This window comes from Typopeltis vanoorti, chromosome 15, assembly GCF_054136105.1.
Source record: "Typopeltis vanoorti isolate ZY-2024b chromosome 15, IOZ_Tvanoo_1.0, whole genome shotgun sequence".
NCBI lineage: Eukaryota > Metazoa > Arthropoda > Arachnida > Uropygi > Thelyphonidae > Typopeltis > Typopeltis vanoorti.
Genome location: NC_143563.1, coordinates 25,461,887 through 25,487,525, shown reverse-complemented (window position 1 = coordinate 25,487,525; position 25,639 = coordinate 25,461,887). Strand labels below are relative to the sequence as shown.

The following is a 25,639-nucleotide window of genomic DNA, read 5'->3' as shown; positions in this document are numbered from 1 at the left end:
GTTAGAAGAATAAATATTCTTAAATATTTCTACCTAAATATTCTTAAATATTTTATTCTCCCTAATAACTATTCTAACTATTGATTCTCGTAGACAGGCTTATACGTTGGTTATGCATTATTAAAACAATTAAGGAAATTGAACAATGTAATTAAGGATATAAATTAAATTAAACTTTAATAAATATTTTCTGATATTTCGGCAGTGTCACATTGCCATCTTCTAAAGGAACTTACAAAAAAAGCACGTGCACGTAGGCACTACAAACACAGTAACTAGGAATGAAGAGATGAAGCTATTGTTCTCCTAAAAGTCCTGATGGTGCCCTCTAGCGGGCTAAGTAGGTGTTCTTGGTCGTTGGGCTGAAGGTCTGCTGATGTAAGCCTCCCAGATTTGGGGCAGTCGCATACAACCAAATTTGTTGAGGTTTGGAGAATTTCTTAGGGCTGAGGCTGATTCCATAAATAGTCTTTCGTATTTGTATTTGCTACGGTGTATTACTGTAGCTTTCTTCCACCGTATTCTGTGGCGTGTATCCAGAGCATGGTCCGCAAGACCAGAATGGCTGTACTTGTGAAACCGGATGTAGTCCTTGTGTTCAGAAATTCTGATATTCGCTGTCCTGCCTGTTTGGCCAAAGTAAGACAGATTACAACTGCAAGGGACCTGGTATACACCAGGTAGGTCTAGGGGAAGTGTTGGTCTTTAGTGGAGCGGATAAGGGATGCCAATTTTTTGTAAGGTTTGTAACAGGAGGTCAGGTCATGCTTTTTTAAGATTTTGGTAATCTTTTCCGAGGTGCCTCGGATGTAAGGAATGGTGATGGATTTAGAGTAATCCTTGCTGTGGAGGGGGGGGGGAGGGGGGTCTGTGGTTTGTAGGTTCTAATATTTTTTGGACTTTTTTTGGGGGGGGTAGCCATTGGCTGAGAAAGTGTTGAGGATGTGATTTAGTTCAGTGTTTAGGGCCAAGTCGTTTGAACAGATTAGTTTAGCCCTGTTGTATAGTGTTTTCACTACTCCATATTGTTGTGGGGGGGGGGATTGTTGGTGAATGTATCTGCCTGTATGGGTAGGTTTTCTGTAAACTGAGAAAACCAAGGTTCCATTAGGCTGGCGGGTGACTGTCTAGGAAAGGGAGGCTGTGTTTTCCTCTTTTTTCAGGGTGAATTTGATTCTGGGGTGTTGGTTGTTTAAGTGTGTTAAGAAGGAGAGAAGTGTTTCAGAGCCATGTGGCCAAATAGCGAGCACATCATCAACGTAGCGAAGCCATATGGTTGGTTTTTGTGGGGCAGAGGCTAAGGCTTTTTCTTCAAAGGTCTCCATAAAGAAATTGGCCAAGGGTGGGGAGAGTGGTGAACCCATGGCTGTCGCCTCTATTTGTTTGTAGAATTTTCCTTGCCAAACGAAATAGCCTGAGTTCATTGTGAACTGAAATAGGGCTGAGATATCGGGAGAAAATTTAGCTTGGATTAGCTCTAGAGTTTCCTTGAGTGGGACATTTGTGAATAAAGAGGAGACGTCAAAGCTGACCATTATGTCAGTATGTTGGAGTGTAAGGTTTTCTATGCTGGCTTTGAAATGGGCTGAGTTTTTTATGTGTGATGGTGTGTTGCCAGTATAGTGTGTGAGCTCTTTGGCCAAATGTTTAGCTAATTTGTATGTGGGGGAATCGATGCCATTCACTATGGAACGTAATGGCACATTTTCTTTATGTATTTTTGGGAGTCCGTAAATACGGGGGGGGGGGGGGGGCATGGAGTTAAATGGCTTTAATCTGTTGGTAACTTCTACAGGCCAAGAAGTGACTCTCTTAAGGAGCCTGTGAAGTTTTCTAATTTGAGAGTTGGTGGGATTGTAATTGATGGGGAGGTAAGTAGCCCGATCTAAGAGAAGAGCATTCAGCTTACCTATGTAGTCCTTTTGGTTAAGGACTACAGTTGCATTTCCCTTATCCGCTTTGGTGATAACTATTTCTTTATTATTCTTCATTTCCTGTAGAGCATTATATTCCTTGTTGGATTTTGGTGGGACTGCTTTGGAAAGAACACAAGCTACATCCAGTCTCACACTGTTGGTGACTTGATGTGGAAGGTGGCGGATTCTGCGTTCGATCTGGATCATAATATCCTCACTGGGTATTTTTTTGGGAGCAATCGCGAAGTTGTGGCCACGTGACAGTGCGTTGATTGCTTCAGGGTGACTGAAGAAAGGTTGATTACCGTGTTGGTAGCAGGTTTTGGAAGGACGGTAGAGTTCTTTTTAATTTCTCGAACTTTTTCATCTGTCGATCTCGTATTTTTTTAAATTCTTTTTCGGCAGCGGTACGTGAGACGTCATGTAAAATCGACCAAAGTTCGTGGTTCAAAGTGCACGAAAGCTCATCTTCGGCGGCATGAATAGCTTCGTTAATGTCCGCTAAGAGCGATTATAGATATTCTGACTATTAATTGAATAGTTAATAGGAATATGTAAATAGTTAACTATAAATATTAGTTGGAAATTACTGTTATCCCTAAATATTCTTGTATTTATATTATCCCTAATATAAATCCAGAAACTGGATTAAATATGGTGTCCTTTCTCCCTAACCACCTTGTCCCAGTTTTGTAAGCCTGTATCTAAGTAAGAAAGAATATTAATAACTTTATATGGAATAAAAAATTTCAGAACACTAAATATAATCGAAATAATAAATAATATATAAAATATTTCTTTATATATATATATATATATATATATATATATATATATATATATATACATACATACATACATACATCGGAATGACATGAAATAGGATTTCAAATTTTCTTCTGAAGAATTCTCTCGTGATGAATTTTTATGCAGTTAATTTTCTACACAATGAATTTTCTCTGTGATGAATTGTCCAGATGCGGCATGGAAGACTTGAATAAATTGGAGAATATGGATTTGGATTGTAAACTATTGGCATGGATAAGAAGATGGCTGACTGATATATCAATAAGTTTTATATGGGGATGTGAATCTGCAAGATTCGAGGTAACCAGTAGTGTGTCTCAAGGATCAGTCCTTGGTCCACTGTTATTCAATCTGTACATTAACATTGAGATGGATTTGATAGGTGAGATATAGCTATTTCCTGATGATGCAAAGATAGGAAGGGTAATCAGGAGTGCTGTTGATATTCAGTACGTGTAGAATGACTTAAATAGACTGGAATAGTGGGAATGTGAAATTAGCTATCAATTCAATGTTAATAAATATAAGGTCATGCACTTTGGTATAATTAGATATCCAGTGTTGTATTATATTGGTGGGATCATGTTAGAATAAACTGATCAGGCTAGGGATCTTGAATTTTTAGTAGATGGGAAGTTGAAGTTCAAGGGTCATATAGCAAAAACGATAAATACAACTTGGAGAATAATCATAATGCTGAAATGAACATCGACATGTAACGATAAGGAAGTCATTTTGCCTCTTTACAAGTCCTTGATAAGCCCTCACTTGGACTATTGCATGCAGGTCTGTCTCCTGGTTTCTATTGTCATTCTGATACAGTGAAGAGAGAGAGAGAGAGAGAGAGAGAGAGTGTGTGCAGTGTGTCAAAAATGGTATCAGGATTGTAGAATACTAATTATGAAGACACACTGAGAATTTGTAGGCTGAAGAAAGAGGGGGGTGATATGATTGGCACAAACTTCTGAAGCGTTGTACAGAATTTCAGTAGATAGAAGTTTTCAGTTTATGGAGGGTGGGGAAAGAATGCAAGGGCATCAATGGAAGTTGAAAATGAATGCGGTCAAGAAGAAGGTGAGGGCTAGATTTTTCTCTCATAGAGTGGTGGGTGATTGGAATGGATTGCCATTGGATGTTGTGTGGGCAAGTGGCATGAATCAATTCAAGAATAGGTATGACAGCTGGTGCAAATAATATGTCCTCCCTCAATGAGTTCCTGACTTTCTGGAGGTCTCTCTTTATAATAATAATATATCATCACATCCCACAGCCTTATAAACATCAAATTTGCTTACTTGCAATCAGTCTCTGCTTCTCATCATCCACTACTCTCAAACTCTCCATGATGTCCTCATTCACAAGGATGAAAGACCTTTACAAACTGCTCATTAAATATCTCAACTATGTCCTTTGCAGCATTTGTCTTTATATCATTTTATTGTATCATATCTGAATTCCTTTTATATTCACCCCTGTTCCCTTCTTTATTTATCTTCAACAAAGATGTTGAAGACTCCTGGGGTTGACATGCATCCCTAGGAGCATCTGTATTCAAAAAACGTGAGTTAGAATCATGGGTAGGATATAAAGTATCTTAATGAAGGATTTTCAGCTGAAGATAAGTTAGCCAATTGCATATGGTGGTGGCAAGATTTTTCATCCCACCAAATAGGCAAAATAACTAGAATACAGCAGTTATCAGACATATGCATTAGCTACTTTGGATGTAATTCAATAAAGCAATAATGGGTATTTCTGTCTAACAACTCTCCTGATGTTTATGAATTCTGTAGTTCCAACATCTACTGAGACTTTTTTTTTTTGTAAGACTCATATTAAATTTATGAAGAAATAAGATCTATAATGGTATTACTTCCAGTATGAACCACAATGGGGAAAAAAAAAACGCTGATCAAAAATTGTTTAATTCTACTAGTTTCATATGCTGTAACGCGGCATGCTTCATCAGGAATAAAATGCTTTCATTTGAAAACCTTATGTTAACTTACACTACCTAACATAAGCAGTGTAACACCCAGAAAATTACAGAAGAATCATATGACTTACTGCCACAATAAAAATTATATCAGAATGTTTCTAACAAATTGAATGGTCAATTCTACATGACGTCTTGTGCACTGTGGCAAATAAAGAATTCGAAAAAAAAATACGGAGTCAACATGTCCAAACCAAAACTACAAACCAACACTGTAGTTAACCTTTCTTCAATTACTTTGAAGCCTGAAGCACTCAGCGCTCTGTCACGTGGTCACAACTTCACAATTGCTCCTAGGAAAATACCAGCCGAGGAATTAATGATCCAGATTGAACCTGGGATTCGCCACCTTCCAAATCACATTGCCAATGATATTAGATTGGATGTAGCCTGTGTTCTCACAAAAGCAAGACCACCAAAAACCAACATATCTAATAGTGAATACAAGTCTCTACAGGAAATGAAGAAAAACAAAGAAATAGTTATCACCAAAGCGGATAAGGGGAACGCCACTGTGGTACTCAATCATACTGACTACACAGGTAAGCTTGATGCTCTAATAGTAAAAGTAAAACTTTTACTATTAGATCGAGCTACTTACCTCCCCATTGAATACAATCCCACCAACTCACAAATTAGAAAACTCTATAGGCTCCTTAAGAAGGTCACTTTTTGGCTGTGGAGATTACTAACAACTAAAACCATATAACTCCAGACAACCTCCCCCAGTATATATGGGCTCCCAAAAATACAATAAAGAAAATGTGCCATTATGTCCCATAGTGGATGGCATTGATTCCCCCACGTACAAACTAGCTAAATATTTAGCCAAAGCGCTCTCACACTATACTGGCAACACACTATCACACATAAAAAACTCAGTCCAATTCAAAGCCAGTGTAGAAAACCTTACACTCCAACATAATGACATAATGGTCAGTTTTGACATCTCCTCCTTATTCACAAATGTTCCCCTCAAAGAAACCTTAGAGCTGATCCAAGCTAAATTTCCTCCCGATATCTCAGCCCTATTCCAGTTCACAATGAACTCAAGCTATTTCGTTTGGCAGGAAAAATTCTATAAACAGATAGAGGGAACAGCCATGGGTTCACCACTTTCCCCACCCTTGGCCAACTTCTTTATGGAGACGTTTGAAGAGAAAGTCTTAAACTCTGCCCCACAAAAACCTACCATATGGCTTCGCTATGTTGATGATGCCTTCGCTATTTGGCCACATGGCTCAGATACACTCTTCTCCTTCTTAATGCAAACATAAAACCAACACCCCCTGAATCAAGTTCACCCTGGAAAAAGAGGAAAACAATAGCCTCCCCTTCCTAGACACCCACCAACCTGATGGAACCTTGGTTTTCTCAGTTTATAGAAAACCCACCCATACAAGCAGATACATTCACCAACAACCCCCCCCCCCCCAACAATATGGAGTTATTAAGGCACTATTCAACAGAGCTAAACTAATCTGTTCAAATGACGAAGCCTTAACCACTGAACTAAATCACATCCTTAACACTTTCTCAGCCAATGGCTACCCCCCTCCAAAAAAAAAAACTAAAAACTGTCCCCCCCCCCTTCACAGAAAAGATTACTCTAAATCCATCCATCACCATTCCCTACATCCGAGGCACCTCGGAAAAAATCAACAAAATCCTAAAAAAACATGACTTGACCTCTTGTTACAGACCATATAGAAAATTGGCATCCCTTATCTGCTCCACTAAAGACCACCCACTTCCCCTAAATTGAAATGTGATTCATTTCAATTTAGCATACTCTGGGGATCAGTATCAATGAGGAATGGAATGCTTAATATGGAACTATGGGAATTGAGATAGGTGACTGTGTTATTCATTCACTAGTGTTTGCTGATGATCATGATAATTGCTCAAGATCGAGATGATATTATTTGAGAAAATGGTTGAGTTATAGCATGGAGATTTATAAAGATAAAATATTTGGTGGTTGGTGGAGAAGGCAGAGAATTAGAACTAGTCAGCAGTGTCATGACAGTAGATCATTTCTGATACTTTCAGATACAGGATCTATTATTTATAATTCAGGAGCATGTGAGAAAGATGTAGATGATCATGTCAACCCAGCCCATAATGCTGTTAAGCAACTGAATGGTGTGTGTGTGGCAAAGCTGAAACACTCAACAGAAAACCAAGAGGATGATACGCCAGTTAATAGTAGAGTATTCTGATGTATGAAGGAAAAGGATTGATTTTGCATGGGGCAGAAGAGTCGACATTATGTTATAAGAAATTGATGAGGCTAGGGATTTTGGAGTTATGGTGAGTAGGAAACTGAAGTCAATTGCAAAAATTGCCAATACAGAAGATAATTGCAATGTTGAAATTATTATTGACATATAAGGATAAGGAAGTAATTTTGCCTCTTTACTAGCCTTGATTTGACTTGACTCGATATGACCTGGATCTGTATGACACAGGTTTGTTCTGGGTTTGGAAGGATTAAAAATGCAGAAAGGGTGCAAAGAAGAGTAACAAATTTTTTATTTATTTAGCTTATGGTATCACATACAAACTTATATGATTTCAAACATATATGCACATACAAAACTAACAAGATTTTAAAAAGAAATTAAATTACAAAATAAGAACAATAGTCAAATGTTCAGGTCTAAATGTTGCAGCCACTGAACTGCCTCAGGAGAGGCAGTAAGAAAGTCGTCTTGATTGCCTATGAACTCTTAGTTGGCACTTGTCGGTAATGTGAATGGTGAAAGTCTGGATTTTCTGACCCACAATCACATGCTGGAGAAATCTGCATTCCCCATTGACAGAGCAAATAACTGTATTGACCATGTCCGCTCTCTGTACTCCATTGAGGGTAAGTCTGATGTTTTAGAAACTCAAATCCTGCAGGATGTTTACCACTGAGGATAAGCTGCCATGCCAAAGGAACCCTGTCCACTCTGAGTGCCCCATGCAGCTAACTCATAGTTATCAGAAGCAAGTTACTTAGCATGTTCATCTGGTGGACATCTTTGATATAAATACTCGATTCAACCACGGTGAATAGGAAGAACTGCATCTTCCATTCTTTTATTGAACTCTCATAGTAAGTTCCTGTTTCTCCTTATATGGGATGGTTCTATATGACTTAGGACTGGGAGCCAAAATAAAGGCATTTTCTAATAGTACTGCTTATAAATCACACTGTCTGATTTAAAACTGTGTTGGTTTTACTTGTGTATTGACTGTTCAGCCAAGCATCTGAATAGTACTTGGCTGTTGAGTATACTAATTCCAGGGCAGAAGAGCAGAGTAGTCACATAATCTCCCCAGGATATACCTGCCAGCTCGCTGAAAATGTTATTCCTTGTTCTCAGTTTAGCATGTTAGTAAGATCTTTACTATATGATAAAGGTCTATCCAAAATAATACCAGTATACTTGGGATTAGAATTATAAGGTAAAAATGTCCCACTTAAAAAATATTTAAATGAGGTTAGTCATCTTATTATTTAGATGAAAGCAACTCTGTCTTTGTAATGCTTGGTGTAAGTCTCCATTTCCTAAAATAATGGCTCAGCATGTCCATGGTCCCTGGGGGGGCACATCTGGCTCACCTCCATGTGGTGCATCTTGGGTAATGCTAAAGAGCTTGAACAATTAGGCAATCAGACAGTCGTGAATAGAATTTTCTGATATTTGATTGCATATACACATTTAATAAGGAGTTCTCAGAAAGCTCAACTATACTCGAGAGAAATATAACTTAAATCTAATAAAATTCACAAAAATAAGGAAGGTAGGAAGCACTCGATATGGAACTAGACTCATTTTTCACAGTGCATTCAGTTGCATGATCCAGTTTTTGGCTTGTCTTTGCAGGTAATTGTATTTTTTAAATAACAGTATTAGAAAGCCTTTTCATTATGTAAAATGTTCAAGTATTTAACTGCACTAAGCTAATTGATGCTGTGAGCTTTGAAAATAAGCTTAGGACAATATCATATTACAGCTAAGGTGTTAAGGTGTTTGAAGAATACAGATGTACTATAGTGACATTGTTCAATAATATGTCAGGCAGAGCTAATCTGAGGTGGTATAGCCACTTAAATAGAATGAGCGAAGAAATGTTAGCAAATAGGTGTTTGATGCCAAGATGACAGGAAAGAGACCCAGAGGAAGACCAAGGTCTAGGTGGATTGATTCAGTCAGGAATGCCTTAGAAGCATGGAATGTTAGATATGACAATATTGGAGTGCTCATAAGTAATAGATTGATTTGGAGGAAAATTGTTAGAATAGGAGATTAATAATAATGTAAACTTAATCACATGTAGTGCTGTCATTGTAATCTGAACATGCCTTGGGGTACATATCAGGAAATTGATGATGATGTGAGAAAAGCATAATTTTTTTTTTTAAATGATAGATTGTCTGTTGTATATGTCGTGCTTACTGTATATACTTATAAGGTTAATATTGAACTAAACAAATGTGCTGATTTGATTATAAAATTTATTTGTTGGAAATGATAACTGTAATAATGTATTAAATGTATTCATGATATGAAAAGCTTACTTATTTTTTGATGAAAAGCTTACATGTTTTCTTGCATGCTTCAGATGTGTGAGATTTGCTGTTTTCAAATAAAGTGCTGTAACACGTAATGATGGCTCATTTATCTCGCTTCATGACAAACAAAAACTGTGAGTATTATTAAACAAAAATAGTATTATACAGTGAGAACACTGTATAATAATATTTTGGGAGAAATGAGGAGGATTTTTGAATGTAACGGCAGATGTTTATGAAGTCTTTCATATAAAAAGAAAAACTTTTAAAAGCTATCAATTATGTTACGATAATGATGACAAACCAACTGTTGGGGGAAAGAAGATAAAGCAGGTTGAGTTTCATGGTCTTGAATACAAAAAGCAAAATAAAATTCTGAACCTTAAAGGAAATAAAAGGATGGAAGAAAGTGACTGGTTTACATCTAATACTGGCAACTAAACTTGCAAGTGTTTTTGCGATTCTTTAAAAGAGAATGCTGTAGCGTTCAAATTAAGGATTTTATATCCAGAAGTTTTATTTCCAGAGAGCTGAAACTAAAACTTCTTTCATAAATCCGTGATCAAATAACTTGGCAGTGAATGAGTGAATTTATCTGAAAAAAATAATATATTTTGAATGCGTTTAGAATGAGGTTGAAATTCACTTGTCACTTGTCTGTGATAACTCGCCTGTGGCAAGTGGATTTCTGAAGCCTTGCATATCACTATCTCATTAATCAACACTTGTCTTTGCATCTGTGAATGATGAAAATCACATATTTACAATAATTATTGGAGTCAGCAGTATCAAGGTTATTAATGTTTATAAGCCACCTCCTGTCTTATGACCTGACTTGGTGCTTCCTTCAGTGGAACATTCTGCAGTGTATATGGGGGATTTTAATAGCCACCTTACACAATGGAAATACTGGGATAATGACGCTGACAGTGAAAGGCTTGTAGAATGGGCTGACATCTATAATATTTTTCCGTTTTTTGAACTCCAAAGATATATCTACTTTTAAATCAGGAATATGGGGTACAGCAACTAATCCCAATTTATGTTTTACTAGAACAGACACCTTTGGAAATGCACTGCCCACAGTACAGGAAATGGGTATCCAAATACAAGCATTTCATTCCTCATTACTGCCTTGTTGGAATTTTACGAAGACTAATTTGGAATAATTTTCTTTTGAGCTAAATAAAAATATTAGGCGAATACCATATTTGCTTGCCAATTATCGACTAGCAAATATGTGGCCAATAAACAATTATTGGCCATATTTTTGCTGTGGCTGATAAACTGCTTCGTGAATTAGATAGAGCTAGTAGGAGACAGTCACAAATTTGAACTTCATATACTAATCAGAAGGCATGGAGTCTTAAAAAACTTGGTGGTGCCTCACATGATGTCCAATCCGATACTGAAGTCACTGAAATCAAACATCCAATCATCTACTCAAAATATCCAGAGTTGAGTGAGCCAATTCATCAAATGGAGTCCATTGCTGTGGACTTCATTTGATGAATTGAGTTAGAAATAACCAGTTGATCAGGAAGACTCAACTCAATATTTTATTTGAGTCTTTGATCAACTAAAATATTTGTCTTTGATCACAGTCTTTGATCAAAGATTCAATACACTGAAATCGGAGTTTTCCACGGAAAATCAGGGGAGTGAACAATTAGTATCAATGGTAGAACTATATTAGAAATGAAAATACCAGTTAAGAACCTGACACTATTAATATTCAAGAATATATAATCAGAACTAAGATAAGGTATGGTCACTTAAAACAGAAGATGAAAGATAACCAGAAGGAAAATGGGAGGAAAAAATCCAAAGGATCAAAAGATTGCAAACCTGATTGAAATAGGATGTGTATATAATATGTGTATAGGCATGCTTTCAGTCGCATGATGCACTCTTTGACTCAGCTGATAAATATTTATTTATCAGCTGATCAAATCATGGACTTAACATCAGTCATTTAAAATGAAATTGGGATTGAGAAAAATACATATAAAGGGAATTGAAGTTTTGTGTAGAGAAAGGTAAAAAAAATGTGAAAGTTATTCTTTTTGTTAATAGGCTTCAGAAATGTAAAGTGTAGAAAGGACAAGAGGGCATATGTATTTTCCTACCATTATAATCATTGCTTAGTTTCTCTTTGTTTCTCACACACACATGTACACAGACTGTTTGAGTTGCTTTTGCATGGATATTCTATTTCTGCCTTTTGCTTTTAGGTATTTTCATGGATGGCATGCTTGCAAATGGGCTGCCATCAAATTTTCACTTTCATTTCAGACAAATTAATGAGACTACAACAGTGTTAGAATTAATTTAAATTCCTGACATTTTGATCTTCTTGTTAAGGTCATCATCTGGAGTATACACATATGTACTCAGACACAAGCTATATTACATTTCAAACAGTATGCCAAAGAGACAATGATTTTATCAACTGTTATTCTACTGGCCTGGATTACTTACAGTCCTATTTATACATGTATAGAGGCTTAAATGCTGTGAGGACATCATGTTGGAGGCTTAATGGATTTTTTACAACACTCAAAAAGAATTAAAATAGAATTTAATACTTCCTATCTTTCGTCCTAGTCACTAGGATATCTACGGGGATTACAAAAACAATTAATGTAACATATACACAAATAACAAACAATACTAAGCCCAACCACGTGGGTGACACTAAAGTCCTATCTAGGTAGAGCAGCGCCCTCTAAGGGAAGTAGTAGGTGGCCTGGAATGTAAGGTGGGAACTCTGGTGATGAGTGTTTCCCAAATCTTTGGAAGCTTAATGCAACCGTATTTATTGAGATTTGGTTGGTTTTTGAGAGCTGCTGCTGCTTCTAAGAAAAGTCTCTCTTTCTTGAATTTGCTGTGGTGGAGCATGGTGGTTTCTTCCATGATACCCTGTGGGTGGTGTCAAAAAAAAATGGTCAGCCAAGCCTGAATGGCCATAGTTCTGTTTGAAGATGTAAGACTTGTGTTCCTCGAGACGGATGGATGCTGATCTGCCTGTCTGTGCAAAGTACACCAGCTTACAGGAACAGGGTACTTTGTAAACTCCAGGCAGAGAGAGAGGAGGGAGCCGATCTTTCGTAGAACAGATAAGGGTAGCAAGTTTGCGGTGGAGCTTATATGCTGTGTGTAGGTTGTACTGTTTTAGTATCTTGGCTATTTTTTCGGATGTGCCACGGATGTAGGGTATGGTGATGGCATTTTTAAAATCTTGTTGACGAGAAGGACGGGGAATGGGGGAGGAGTTGATTATTTTTTTGATACTGTGATCGCTGTAGCCATTGGAGAGGAAAGTGCTGTGTATGTGGTTAAGCTCAGTAGCGAGGGCGGTTCCACTGGAACAAAGATTGTGGGCTCTCTTGGTCAGAGTTTTAATAATGCCATATTGTTGAGTGGGGTGGTGGTGGGAGAGTTTGTGAATGTATCTGCCTGTGTGTGTGGGTTTTCTGTATACAGTGAAGGTAAGTGTATCATTAGGCAGGCATGTGACTAAGGTGTCTAGGAAGGGTAAACAATTGTTCTTTTCCTTTTCCATAGTGAACTGGATTCTTGGATGTAGACTATTGAGATGACTGAGGAAGGAGTCTAACGTGTCTGGGCCATGAGGCCAAATAGAGAACACATCATCTACATCTCTTAGCCAGATAGAAGGTTTGAGTGGGGCTGAGTCTATGGCTTGTTTTTTGAAATCTTCCATATAGAAATTGGCAAGGGGGGGGTGAGAGGGGGGAACCCATGGCAGTTCCCTCTATCTGCTTGTAGATTTTGTTCTTCCAAGAGAAATACCCAGAGTTAATGGCAAAGGAAAAGAGATCTAAGATGTCAGAGGGAAAAACGTTTTCTAAGAGAGATAAGGTGTCAATTAAGGGAATATTGGTAAACAAAGAGGAGATATCAAAGCTTACCAATATGTCTGTCTTATTCAAGGTTAAATTTTCTGTGAGGGCTTTAAAGTGGGTCGAGTTTTTTATATAGGAAGGGGACCTTCCGGTGAGGGGGATCAGAGAGTTGGCCAGCTGTTTAGATAGTCTATAGCAAGGTGCATTGGTGGCATCTACTATAGGCCTGAGTGGGGAATTGGGTTTGTGGATTTTTGGTAAACCGTATATTCGGGGGGGGACGGGAGCAGAAAGGTTTAAGTTTTTTCGTGACGTCAGGGGGCCAGGAAGATACTTTTTTGAGTAAGATTTTTAGTTTCTTAACTTGTGTTTTTGTGGAGTCGTGTTCTAGCGGGATGTAGGTAGCGCAATCGCGGAGTATAATGTTCGTTTTACGATTGTATTCACTGGTATTAAGAACGACTGTGGCATTACCCTTATCTGCTCTGGTGATGACGATACTTTTTTCTTTACGTAGTTTCAGGAGAGCCGTGCGTTAGGCATAAGATAAATTACTTTTTGGCGGCGAAGAATGCGCAAGGATGTTGGCTACGTCAAGTCTGATGTTGTTAGCTATCTCCGACGGTAAGAGACCGATTCCACGTTCGATGTTCACCATTATGTCAAGCACCAGCACTTCCTTTGGAGCGACGACAAAATTACGGTCGAGGCAAAGGGCGCTGACGTGTCATCATTGAGCCTCTTCGAAGAGAGGTTTATTACTGTCTGGAGCGGTTGAAATTGTGGTTGTGGTTTGTTTTTCACAAGGTTGCTATATTTCTTGATGTGTTTATTTTTTATTTTTTGGAATTCTCTCTGTGTGAAAGTTTCCGAAATGCCAGAGAAAATCGACCAAAGTTTAGGGTTAAGAACGCTGGAGAGCTCTGAATGTAAGGAGCCAATGGCGGCTTTTGTCACTGCGAGGGTAGCACGTGTAGAGGCGATTTGCTCACGGAGTAATGCCCGGCTGGCACGGTTATATATACGAAGTGTTTTTTTGGAATGAAAATTGATCTTCATTTTAACGCAGTTTGGTATCACTCTTGTGATCCGACATCGTTTTAAAAAGGCCAGCCTATTTAGTTGCCTAGATAGTCATAGTTTTGACTTACCGTATTGCTTGGATTTACATGCTACTTCTTCTCCATGGATGATCAGAATATGTGTGTAGAGGCTTAAGTGCTCTGAGGACATCATGTTGGAGGCTTAATGGATTTTTTAAAACAATCAAAAAGAATTAAAATAGAATTTAATACTTCCTATATTTCATCCTAGTCACTAGGACATACGGGGATTACAAAAACAATTAATGTAACATATACACAAATAACAAACAATACTAAGCCCAACCACGTGGGTGACACTAAAGTCCTATCTAGGTAAAGCGCCCTCTAAGGGCAGTAGTAGGTGGCCTGGAATGTAAGGTATGAACTCTGGTGATGAGTGTTTCCCAAATCTTCGGAAGCTTAATGCAACCGTATTTATTGAGATTTGGTTGGTTTTTGAGAGCTGCTGCTGTTTCTAAGAAAAGTCTCTCTTTCTTGAATTTGCTGTGGTGGAGCATGGTAGTTTTCTTCCATGATACCCTGTGGGTGGTGTCCAAAACATGGTCAGCCAAGCCTGAATGGCCATAGTTGTATTTGAAGATGTAAGACTTGTGTTCCTCTAGATGGATGGATGCTGATCTGCCTGTCTGTCCAAAGTACGCCAGCTTACAGGAACAGGGTACTTTGTAAACTCCAGGCAGAGAGAGAGGAGGGAGCTGATCTTTCGTAGAACGGATAAGGGTAGCAAGTTTGCGGTGGGGCTTATATGCTGTGTGTAGGTTGTACTGTTTCAACCGCTCCAGACAGTAATAAACCTCTCTTCCAAAAGGCTCAACGACGATGCCGTCAGCACCCTTTGCCTCGGCCGTAATTTTGCCGTCGCTCTGAAGGAAGTGCTGGTGCTTGACGTAATGGTGAACATCGAATGTGGAATCGGTCGCTTACCGTCGGAGATAGGTAACAACATCAGACTTGACGTAGCCAACATCCTCGCGCATTCTTCACTGCCAAAAAGTAATTTATCATATGCCCAACACATGGCTCTCCTGAAACTTCGTAAAGAAAAAAGTATCGTCATCACTAGAGCGGATAAGGGTAATGCCACAGTCGTTCTTAACACCAGTGAATACAATCGTAAAATGAACATTATACTCCGCGATCGCACTACCTACATCCCGCTAGAACACGACCCTGCAAAAACACAAGTTAAGAAACTAAAAATCTTACTCAAAAAAGTATCTTCCTGGCCCCCTGACGTCATGAAAAAACTTAAACCTTTCCGCTCCCGTCGCCCCCGAATATGCGGTTTACCAAAAATCCACAAACCCAATTCCCCACTCAGGCCTATAGTAGATGCCACCAATGCACCTTGCTATAGACTATCTAAACAGCTGGCCAACTCTCTGATCCCCCTCACCGGAAGGTCCCCTTCCTATATAAAAAATTCGACCCACTTTAAAGCCCTCACAGAAAATTTAACCTTGAATAAGACAGACATGTTGGTAAGCTTTGATATCTCCTCTTTGTTTACCAATATTCCCTTAATTGTCACCTTATCTCTCTTAGAAAATGTTTTTCCCCCTGACATCTTAGATCTCTTTTCCTTTGCCATTAACTCTGGGTATTTCTCTTGGGAACAACAAACTCTACAAGCAGATAGAGGGAACTGCCATGGGTTCCCCCCTCTCACCCCCCTTGCCAATTTCTATATGGAAGATTTCGAAAAACTAGCCATAGACTCTGCCCCACTCAAACCGTCTATCTGGCTAAGAGATGTAGATGATGTGTTCTCTATTTGGCCTCATGGCCCAGACACATTAGACTCCTTCCTCAGTCATCTCAATAGTCTACATCCAAGAATCCAGTTCACTATGGAAAAGGAAAAGAACAATTGTTTACCCTTCCTAGACACCTTAGTCACACGCCTGCCTAATAATACACTTACCTTCACCGTATACAGAAAACTCACACACACAGGCAGATACCTTCACAAACTCTCCCACCACCACCTGTCTCAACAATATGACATTATTAAAACTCTGACCAAGAGAGCCCACAATCTTTGTTCCACTACTGAGCTTAACCACATACACAGCACTTTCCTCTCCAATGGCTACAGTGATCACAGTATCAAAAAAATAATCAACTCCTCCCCCATTCCCCGTCCTTCTCGTCAACAAGTTTTTAAAAATGCTATCACCATACCCTACATCCGTGGCACATCCGAAAACATAGCTAAGATACTAAAAAAGTACAACCTACACACAGCATATAAGCCCCACCGCAAACTTGCTACCCTTATCCGTTCTACGAAAGATCAGCTCCCTGCTCTCTCTCTCTGCCTGGAGTTTAGAAAGTACCCTGTTCCTGTAAGCTGGCGTACTTTGGACAGACAGGCAGATCAGCATCCATCCGTCTAGAGGAACACAAGTCTTACATCTTCAAACACAACTATGGCCATTCAGGCTTGGCTGATCATGTTTTGGACACCACCCACAGGGTATCATGGAAGAAACCCACCATGCTCCACCACAGCAAATTCAAGAAAGAGACTTTTCTTAGAAGCAGCAGCAGCTCTCAAAAACCAACCAAATCTCAATAAATACGGTTGCATTAAGCTTCCGAAGATTTGGGAAACACTCATCACCAGAGATCCCACCTTACATTCCAGGCCACCTACTACTGCCCTTAGAGGGCGCTTTACCTAGATAGGACTTTAGTGTCACCCACGTGGTTGGGCTTAGTATTGTTTGTTATTTGTGTATATGTTACATTAATTGTTTTTGTAATCCCCTTAGATGTCCTAGTGACTAGGACGAAATATAGGAAGTATTAAATTCTATTTTAATTCTTTTTGAGTGTTGTAAAAAATCCATTAAGCCTCCAACATGAAGTCCTATTTATAATTAACTCTTTGATGAAAAGGTTATGTGGATAGAATAAGAGTTAATTATAAATAGGACTGTAAGTAATCTAGGATCTTAATTCTAATATAAAAACTCTCATGTTAAATTAGGACTCCACTTTTGCTGTAATAAAACTATCTATATGAATTTGTTCTCTGATGATGTCATAAATAGAATATAGCAGGGGTTCCCAACCATATGCCAGCTGTCATCATGGCGCCTGTCGACCAATTTGTGTGTGCCCGCCGCTGTTCAACCGTGTGCCATATAGTTTGAAATAATCACGCAACAATTCATGGCATGCTATATGATGCATGCGTGAATGACACATGATGAGTAAAGTAGACGTGCTTTCGAAGTTGTTCATTCCAGTTTAAGAACTGGAATATCATCATATTCTCCTAATTATGAAGCACTACCCAATGAAATGCAATGCCAAAGATCACACTAACTTACATATATATATTTAAATGTTTATATAATGTAAACTTTTAAGTAATAAAACATTTGATTATAATGTAAACTTTGTATGTATTCATTTAACAAAAGAATTCAAAAAATTTGCTTGAAAAAATAGATGGTGCCTGTCGCCCTATCGGTATTTTAGAATATGCTCTAGGAAACAAAAATGTTGGGAACCCCTGGAATATAGCTTTGATGTTGTTTTTTTTTTCCCACTAGAAGTCAGGCCAGTAGAATAACGGTTGATCAAATCATTGTCTCTTTGACATACTGTTTAAAATGTAATATAGCTTGCCTCTGTAGCTTACCTTCATATATGTGCATACTCAGGGGCACGCCAAGGGTATTTGCCGCCTGGGTGCAAACTTTTATCGGCTGCCTCTAATACTGCATTGTATAATCAAAATTAGATATTAGCTACATAAAATGTCATCCTATCAATGTTGCCGCCCAGGTGTGGTGCACCCCTTGCACCCTCGGGTTGGCGTGGCCCTGTGTATACTCTCCAGATGATGACCTTAATATGAAGGGCAAAATGTCGGGAAATTAAAGTAATTCTAACACGGTTGTAGTCTCCATAATTTGTCTGAATTTAATGCTGATCACTGTGTGACACTAAAAGAAAAGATTTTTTATTTTCCTTTTACAGTTAAAAGGACACAAACAACTGTCTGTTAACATCCACTCATGATTCAGCTTCAAGTCTGCTGAACCACTTGTCATCCTTCTCTTTCAATCTATCTACCACCTTTTTTCTTTGGAACAGTTCTTATGTTGTTTATCTTAAGGACTAAGACTTTCAGCTGTCCAAGAAACATATGGAACATATCATGGCACTGATGTGCTTAAGTTTTGCAGTCTCTCATTTATGGATGGATATAAAAACAAAATAATAATAAAATTAATTGCCAGTAAATTCTTTCTATAGAGAGTAATTTATTGGTTAATTTTACTTTGAAAAACTACCTAGTCTATTTCCAAATTGTAGCATTTAATAATCTCTTGACTCATTAATTATGAGAGAATGATTAATGCACTGTAACTATTAAACTTTATTGTACGTAATGCCAATAAAGATATTACAAAGTAATTCTAAAATGCAAACCTCTAAGATAAAAGTTCTTTTCAAAAAAAATAATAAATTGCAGTTTCTCATATGGTCTGTTTTTAATTTTAGGTTCTGTAGTAAAACCACCAGGAGATCCAGTATGTGAAGAGGGACTTAGTGAAACTGCTGCTCAGGAAATGAAGCTAATCCGAGGAATTCCAGTTGCAACTTCTATCATTGATGCACATGCTGGTGGCATAGGTAAGTGTATATCAGATAATGTATCCATCAGATTTTCAGCTAAGGCTGATATACATATACAAACAGAACATTCATTGTTTTCAATTTTAATAGTAGAAAGTATTGAAATTAAGCACCTAATAACAGATGTAAATAATAAATTTAGTTTAATCCTTTATCCAAGTGTGAGCAAACAAAGTTTGTGCCTGAAAATATCTTCAGGACTGAATATGGTGTTGTACTATCTTACTGGGGTAAGGCAGTACAACACCAGGTAACTCATAGCAAAGGTGGACCAAGCTAACAACACTCCTATTCCAGTATCTCCCATAGTGCAAAACACATCTCCTTGAAGATATGTATACTGTTATGCATTAAGGGATTGACCACTTACCAGACTAGTTTCGACCTTTATTTAGGTCTCTTCAGTAGGAGCCAGGCCCAGAGTTGGAGATACCAGGCAAAAGCAGTAGCAAGGTCATCTTTACCTATAGGAGTTGCCAAAAGGTTTGCCACCTTTTTTTATTAAATTACTCTGGATTTAGAGAAAGATGTTGAAAGTTTATTTTTCACTAGGTTAGACTATAATAAATTTAGTTTAATCCTTTATCCCAGCGAGAGCAAACAAAGTTTGCGCCTGAAAATATCTTCAGGACTGATTATAGTGTTGTACCTGAAGATATTTTCAGGCACAAACTTTGTTTGCTCACACTTGGATAAAGGATTAAACTAAATTTATTATAGTCTAACCAAGTGAAAAATAAACTTTCAACAGATGTAAAATATTTGTTTATGCTCTTTTACTGAATTAGAACAGCAAATATTTTTGCCTGTTGGAATCATTAAGTACTTAATTTCAAGCATTTGCTCTTATTTTTTCTTCCTTTAAGTTCCAGCTTGGAAAACACTGTTTTAAATAGTGCAAACCATGGCAACTTCATTGTCAAGGGTATATGATCTCAAATCTCTCTGTTAAATTTCAAAACTTTAGTTCTTTGTACATATGGCTATAAAATAGGGTTATATTCATAATACTCTCAATTATGATACAATAAGCTGTTATTAAATTTTAAAGAGAACACTTATTAAAAAAACTACAACGTAAAAATCATAACAGATATTGTACTTATTTCCTTAAATAACAAAACAAAAACATTGAGGGAAGTTTTATTTTACTTTGTGAAATATAGAGTATACTTATGGAAAAAACGAATTAGTGAAACATTATGATGTAGGAAGAGCTTTTTTTTTATGACATAAATAGCCTCCACCTTTCCTGCGAGCTTTCAAGACAACACTTAGTCGAAATGGCTCACACCCCATTATTCCCACCCCGATCTTGATTCATCATATTCTGTCCTTTTCCTTTCCCCAAAAATATTCTGTCTTTCACCTTCCCAAAGAATTCACAGCTCACCCTTGAAACTTGGATCTTAAATTCACATCCCTTTGTTTTATCTGCAGTTCTCCCACATCTTTCTATCTCCAAATTTCTGCTCTCCCCCCCCCCCTTCTTTCTGTCATAATGAATTTAGTTTAATCCTTTATCCATGTGTGAGCAAACAAAGTTTGCGCCTGAAAGTATCTTCAGAACTGGGGTAAGGTGGTACAACAGGGGACAACTCGTTGCAAAGGTGGAGCAAGCTAACATCTTTCCTATCTCAGTATCTCCCATAATGCAAAACACATCTCCTTGCGGATATGTATAATGTTATGCATTAAGGGAAAGGCTTTCGACCTTTATTGAGGTCTCTTCAGTGGGAGCCAGGCAGAAGCATTAGCAAGGTCATCTCCACCTATAGGAGTTGCCAAATGGTGTGCTACCTTTTTTTTTGAATTACTCTGGATTTAGAGAAAGATGTTGAATATTTATTTTTCACTTGGTTAGACTATAATAAATTTAGTTTAATCCTTTATCCAAGTGTGAGCAAACAAAGTTTGTGCCTGAAAGTATCTTCAGGACTGGGGTAAGGTGGGACAACGCCGGGCAACTCATTGCAAAGGTGGAGAAAGCTAACATCACTCCTATCTCAGTATCTCCCATAATGCAAAACACATCTCCTTGCAGATATGTATAATATTATGCATTAAGGGAAGTGCCACTACCCAGACTAGTTTTGACCTTTATTGAGGTCTTTTCAGTGGGAGCCAGGCCCGAGTGGAGATACAGGCAGAAGCATTAGCAAGGTCATCTCCACCTATAGGAGTTGCCAAATGGTGTGCTACCTTTTTTTTTGAATTACTCTGGATTTTGAGAAAGATGTTGAAAGTTTATTTTTCACTTGGTTAGACTATAATAAATTTAGTTTAATCCTTTATCCAAGTGTGAGCAAACAAAGTTTGCGCCTGAAAGTATCTTCAGGACTGGGGAGGTGGTACAACACCAGGTAACTCGTTGCAAAGGTGGAGCAATCTAACATCATCTCAGTATCTCCCATAATGCAAAACACATATCCTTGCAGATATGTATAATGATATGCATTAAGGGAAGGGCCACTACCCAGACTAGTTTCGACCTTTATTGAGGTCTCTTCAGTGGGAGCCAGGTGAAGAGACCGTGGCCCTTCCCTTAATGCATAACATTATACATATCTGCAAGCAGATGTGAGATAGGAGTGATGTTAGCTTGCTCCACCTTTGCAACAAGTTGCCTGGTGTTGTGCCACCTTACTCCAGGTGTCCTGAAGATACTTTCAGGTGCAAACTTTGTTTGCTCATACTTGGATAAAGGATTAAACTAAATTTATTATAGTCTAACCAAGTGAAAAATAAACTTTTAATATCTTTCTGTCACTTCAGCAGTGGTATATAAACATTTATCGCTATATGCCTGATGATGCTTCAAAAGTAGACAACCAAGAACATCCTCAAAGGTATGTCCAAAATTATTCCTTCCTTATATTCTTCATGCATATATCTTTTTAAAATATCAATAATGCTCTAAAAAATTGAGTAAAAAGCCAAATACATCATAAAAGGGGTACTCCTAAAGAAAAAAATAGGCAAAATAACCATAAAAATGTGTGTGTGTATATATATATATATATATATATATATATATATATTTGACATTTTTGGGAGAAGTCTACATCTCATTTCTTCATAAATATTTCCTCTTCTCAAAAAATGCTCTTGATGAATAGACTAGTAGATAATTGCAAAAAAGAAATTTCTGAGAAATTGTTGGGAATAAGTTTATTTATTATCATTGGAAATCTTTTTTATAACAATTGAGTATGGTCATTTATCCAGTGCAATCATTTTAGCCATAGCATAACCCCAAAGATTTGTCTGTTTGTCATCTGCATTATATTTTATTTCTTGCATTCTAGTTGATATTTCAATTTCATTTTGGTTTACAAATTCATTGCCATGCTTGCATTTTTACATAATTAATCATGGATCTGTACTTCCTTTTTTCCTGTATCATCCATATATATATATCATCATCATCAAATTCCTGCCATGTACCCTCAAGGGGTGTGCAGGATATGATAGTACTAGATGATAAAAATTACATCATTACTAACTTCCTATCTACAATTTTCCTCCAAATCAGTCTGTTACTTGTCAAGACTCCAACATTATCCGATCTTATATTTCTATCGTCTAAGGCACTTTGTACCGTATCAATCCACCTATATCTTGGTCTTCCTCTTGTTCGTTTTACTACCAACCTGGCAGAGAACAGTTGTTTTGCTAATCTTTCCTCACCCATTCTGTTTAAGTGACCATACCACCTGAGATTAGCTCTGCTAACGCATTCCTGGATGCTGACAATGTCAAGTTCTTTCCTAATATCGTTGTGTTTAATATGATATTGCCATCGATGCCATCTGTTCATCCCTATAATCTTTCTCAGGACTCTTATATCTGCGGTCTCTAGTCTTTGGTCAAGTGTTTTACTTCTGACCCAGCTCTCAGATCCATAAGTTAAAACTGGTTTGAACACCGTCTTGTATACAGCTAATTTAGTGTTCCAACTAATTTCTCTTTTATTCCATATGTATTTATTCATTTGACTTCCTACCATACCAGCTTTGCTGATTCTGTTGTCTATTTCTATATTTAATTTACCATATTCAGTAAAAATGCTGCCTAAGTAGCTGAAATGTTTTACTTGTTCCACAGGTTCTCCATTCACAACACAGTTGACATTTTCAATGATTCTGCCTATTTTCATTGTCTTTGTCTTTTTATTGCTGACCTTCATACCATATCTATTACAACAGCTATTCAATTTAGTCAGAGAATCTTGCAGACTTGTAGCGGATTTCTTTAGAAGTATAACATCATCAACCGGGGGTCTTGTTTAACTGGGCGACGCCCTAGCCGGCATGAAATTTTGTCATGTTGTACCGTCATTTTTTTTTATTTTGGTTTAACCAGTAAGAATACAATTTGGTCAGCTAAATCCCAAATTGCCAGCCCATCCTTGTTCGTTCAGAATCCAAGTAGATACCCAACACGGTGCACCACGAGAAGGTTGGGGATTGGACATTAGGTCAGAAGCTCTGGTCGGTTCTCCACATTCCTTTAAAGGCTATGTGGAGGTCTCCTCTCATTTATACAGCTTTTACCCTTAAGCACCCCATATATATATATATATATATATTTATAAAAATAAATTTAACTGACTAGAACCCGAGAAAGTATAACAAAAACCTTTAATACATCACAACTAGTTTCATCGGTGCTCCGACTTCTTCAGGTGAGAAATAAAAACATAAGATATAAAATAACACGGTAAAAAATGAACTTTACAGCTTAATAAAAAGCAGAATAATAACAGTCATATTTGAATAGGTGACCGCGTGCTACCGTTGGCATGAGTAGAATGTGTGCGACAGCTAATTTTTGAGCGCCAGTACTGGATTACTGCGCTATGGGAATCGGGTAAATTGTAGCTAAGATTATTGTTTAAATGTGAAGGGTCCAGAACTATTTCTTTTGATTCGATGATTCTTCTTTTGCATTCATCCTTGCAAATATATAAATTAGTAGTGCGTTCCCAATCAACTTCATGTGGCTGTTCTTCAAGGTTAGAGTTTGCCGAGAAAAGGACATGACTGGAAAGGGCGCTCGCTCGTGCTGTACTGTAGGAGATGTCACGTCTATGTTCCTCAAGACGAAGTGAAACAGATTTGTCTGTCTGGCCAAAATAAGGTCGACCACAGTTTCACAAAACTTTATAAACACCAAGAAAATGCAGATGGTTGTGTTTTGGTTTTGGTCGACTCAGAAAAGAATGAAGTTTTGGCAGCGTAGTATAGTCGGTCTTTATGTTGAATTTTTTCAGAATCTTAGCTAGTTTTGGGGTAAGAGTGCTGATAAAAGGTAACTATATATGAGTGATAGGGTTGGAGTCATCTTCTTGTCAAGGATGTTGGCGTGGTCTCAAACGTTTAGTGATGTTACGAGACGAATATCCATTATTTAAGAAGGTGTTTTTCAGGAAGTTAAGCTCTGTTTGAAGGTCTTCTTCTGTGGAAATGAGACATCTTGCTCAATGGGCGAGGGTGGAGATGATGTCCAGTTTCTGAGGTGGGAAGTGATGAGAAGAACCATGTAAATATCTATCAGTGTGGGTGGTTTTTCCACAGAAGAAGACTTTCAAACAGAGCTTAACTTCCTGAAAAACACCTTCTTAAATAATGGATATTTGTCTCGTAACATCACTAAACGTTTGAGACCACGCCAACATCCTCGACAAGAAGATGACTCCAACCCTATCACTCATATACAGTTACCTTTTATCAGCACTCTTACCCCAAAACTAGCTAAGATTCTGAAAAAATTCAACATAAAGACCGACTATACTACGCTGCCAAAACTTCGTTCTTTTCTGAGTCGACCAAAACCAAAACACAACCATCTGCATTTTCCTGGTGTTTATAAAGTTTTGTGCAACTGTGGTCGACCTTATTTTGGCCAGACAGACAAATCTGTTTCACTTCGTCTTGAGGAACATAGACGTGACATCTCCTACAGTAGAGCACGAGCGAGCGCCCTTTCCAGTCATGTCCTTTTCTCGGCAAACTCTAACCTTGAAGAACAGCCACATCAAGTTGATTGGGAACGCACTACTAATTTATATATTTGCAAGGATGAATGCGAAAGAAGAATCATCGAATCAAAAGAAATAGTTCTGGACCCTTCACATTTAAACAATAATCTTAGCTACAATTTGCCTGATTCCCATAGCACAGTAATCCAGTACTGGTGCTCAAAAATTAGCTGTTGCACACATTCTACTCATGCCAACGGCAGCACGCGGTCACCTATTCAAATATGACTGTTATTATTCTGCTTTTTATTAAGCTGTAAAGTTCATTTTTTACCATGTTATTTTATATCTTATGTTTTTATTTCTCACCTGAAGAAGTCGGAGCACCGATGAAACTAGTTGTGATGTATTAAAGGTTTTTGTTATACTTTCTCGGGTTCTAGTCAGTTAAATTTATTTTTATAAATGTATATATCCCGAGTAAATCCTAATTTCAACAATATATATATATATATATATACAGGGTGTTCGGGATAAATTTGACATATTTATAATTAATTATATTTTTCCGTAAGTTACATGTATTAACACACACTTCTCTTCATTTAAAAGTTTGGACCCTTCTTCATTCATATACAAGATGTCAGAAAGGATGGATAGCTGGAACCCACCTGAATCATGGAAGAGAATAACTTGTATCATGATGATTCGTGCCCGCCATCAAAATAAGGATATT

At 37.7% G+C, this 25,639-nt stretch overlaps 1 protein-coding gene across 1 annotated transcript in view; it reads left to right on the top strand.

Moving 5' to 3' along the window:
- Window positions 1–25,639, top strand: part of LOC150098518 (FGGY carbohydrate kinase domain-containing protein) — a 204,169-nt gene that overhangs the window by 89,977 nt on the left and 88,553 nt on the right. Inside the window, exon 7 of the mRNA XM_090405821.1 lies at window positions 18,786–18,917. Within this exon, the coding sequence (XP_090261947.1) occupies window positions 18,786–18,917 (132 nt within the window). The remainder of the gene's footprint in view (window positions 1–18,785; window positions 18,918–25,639) is intronic.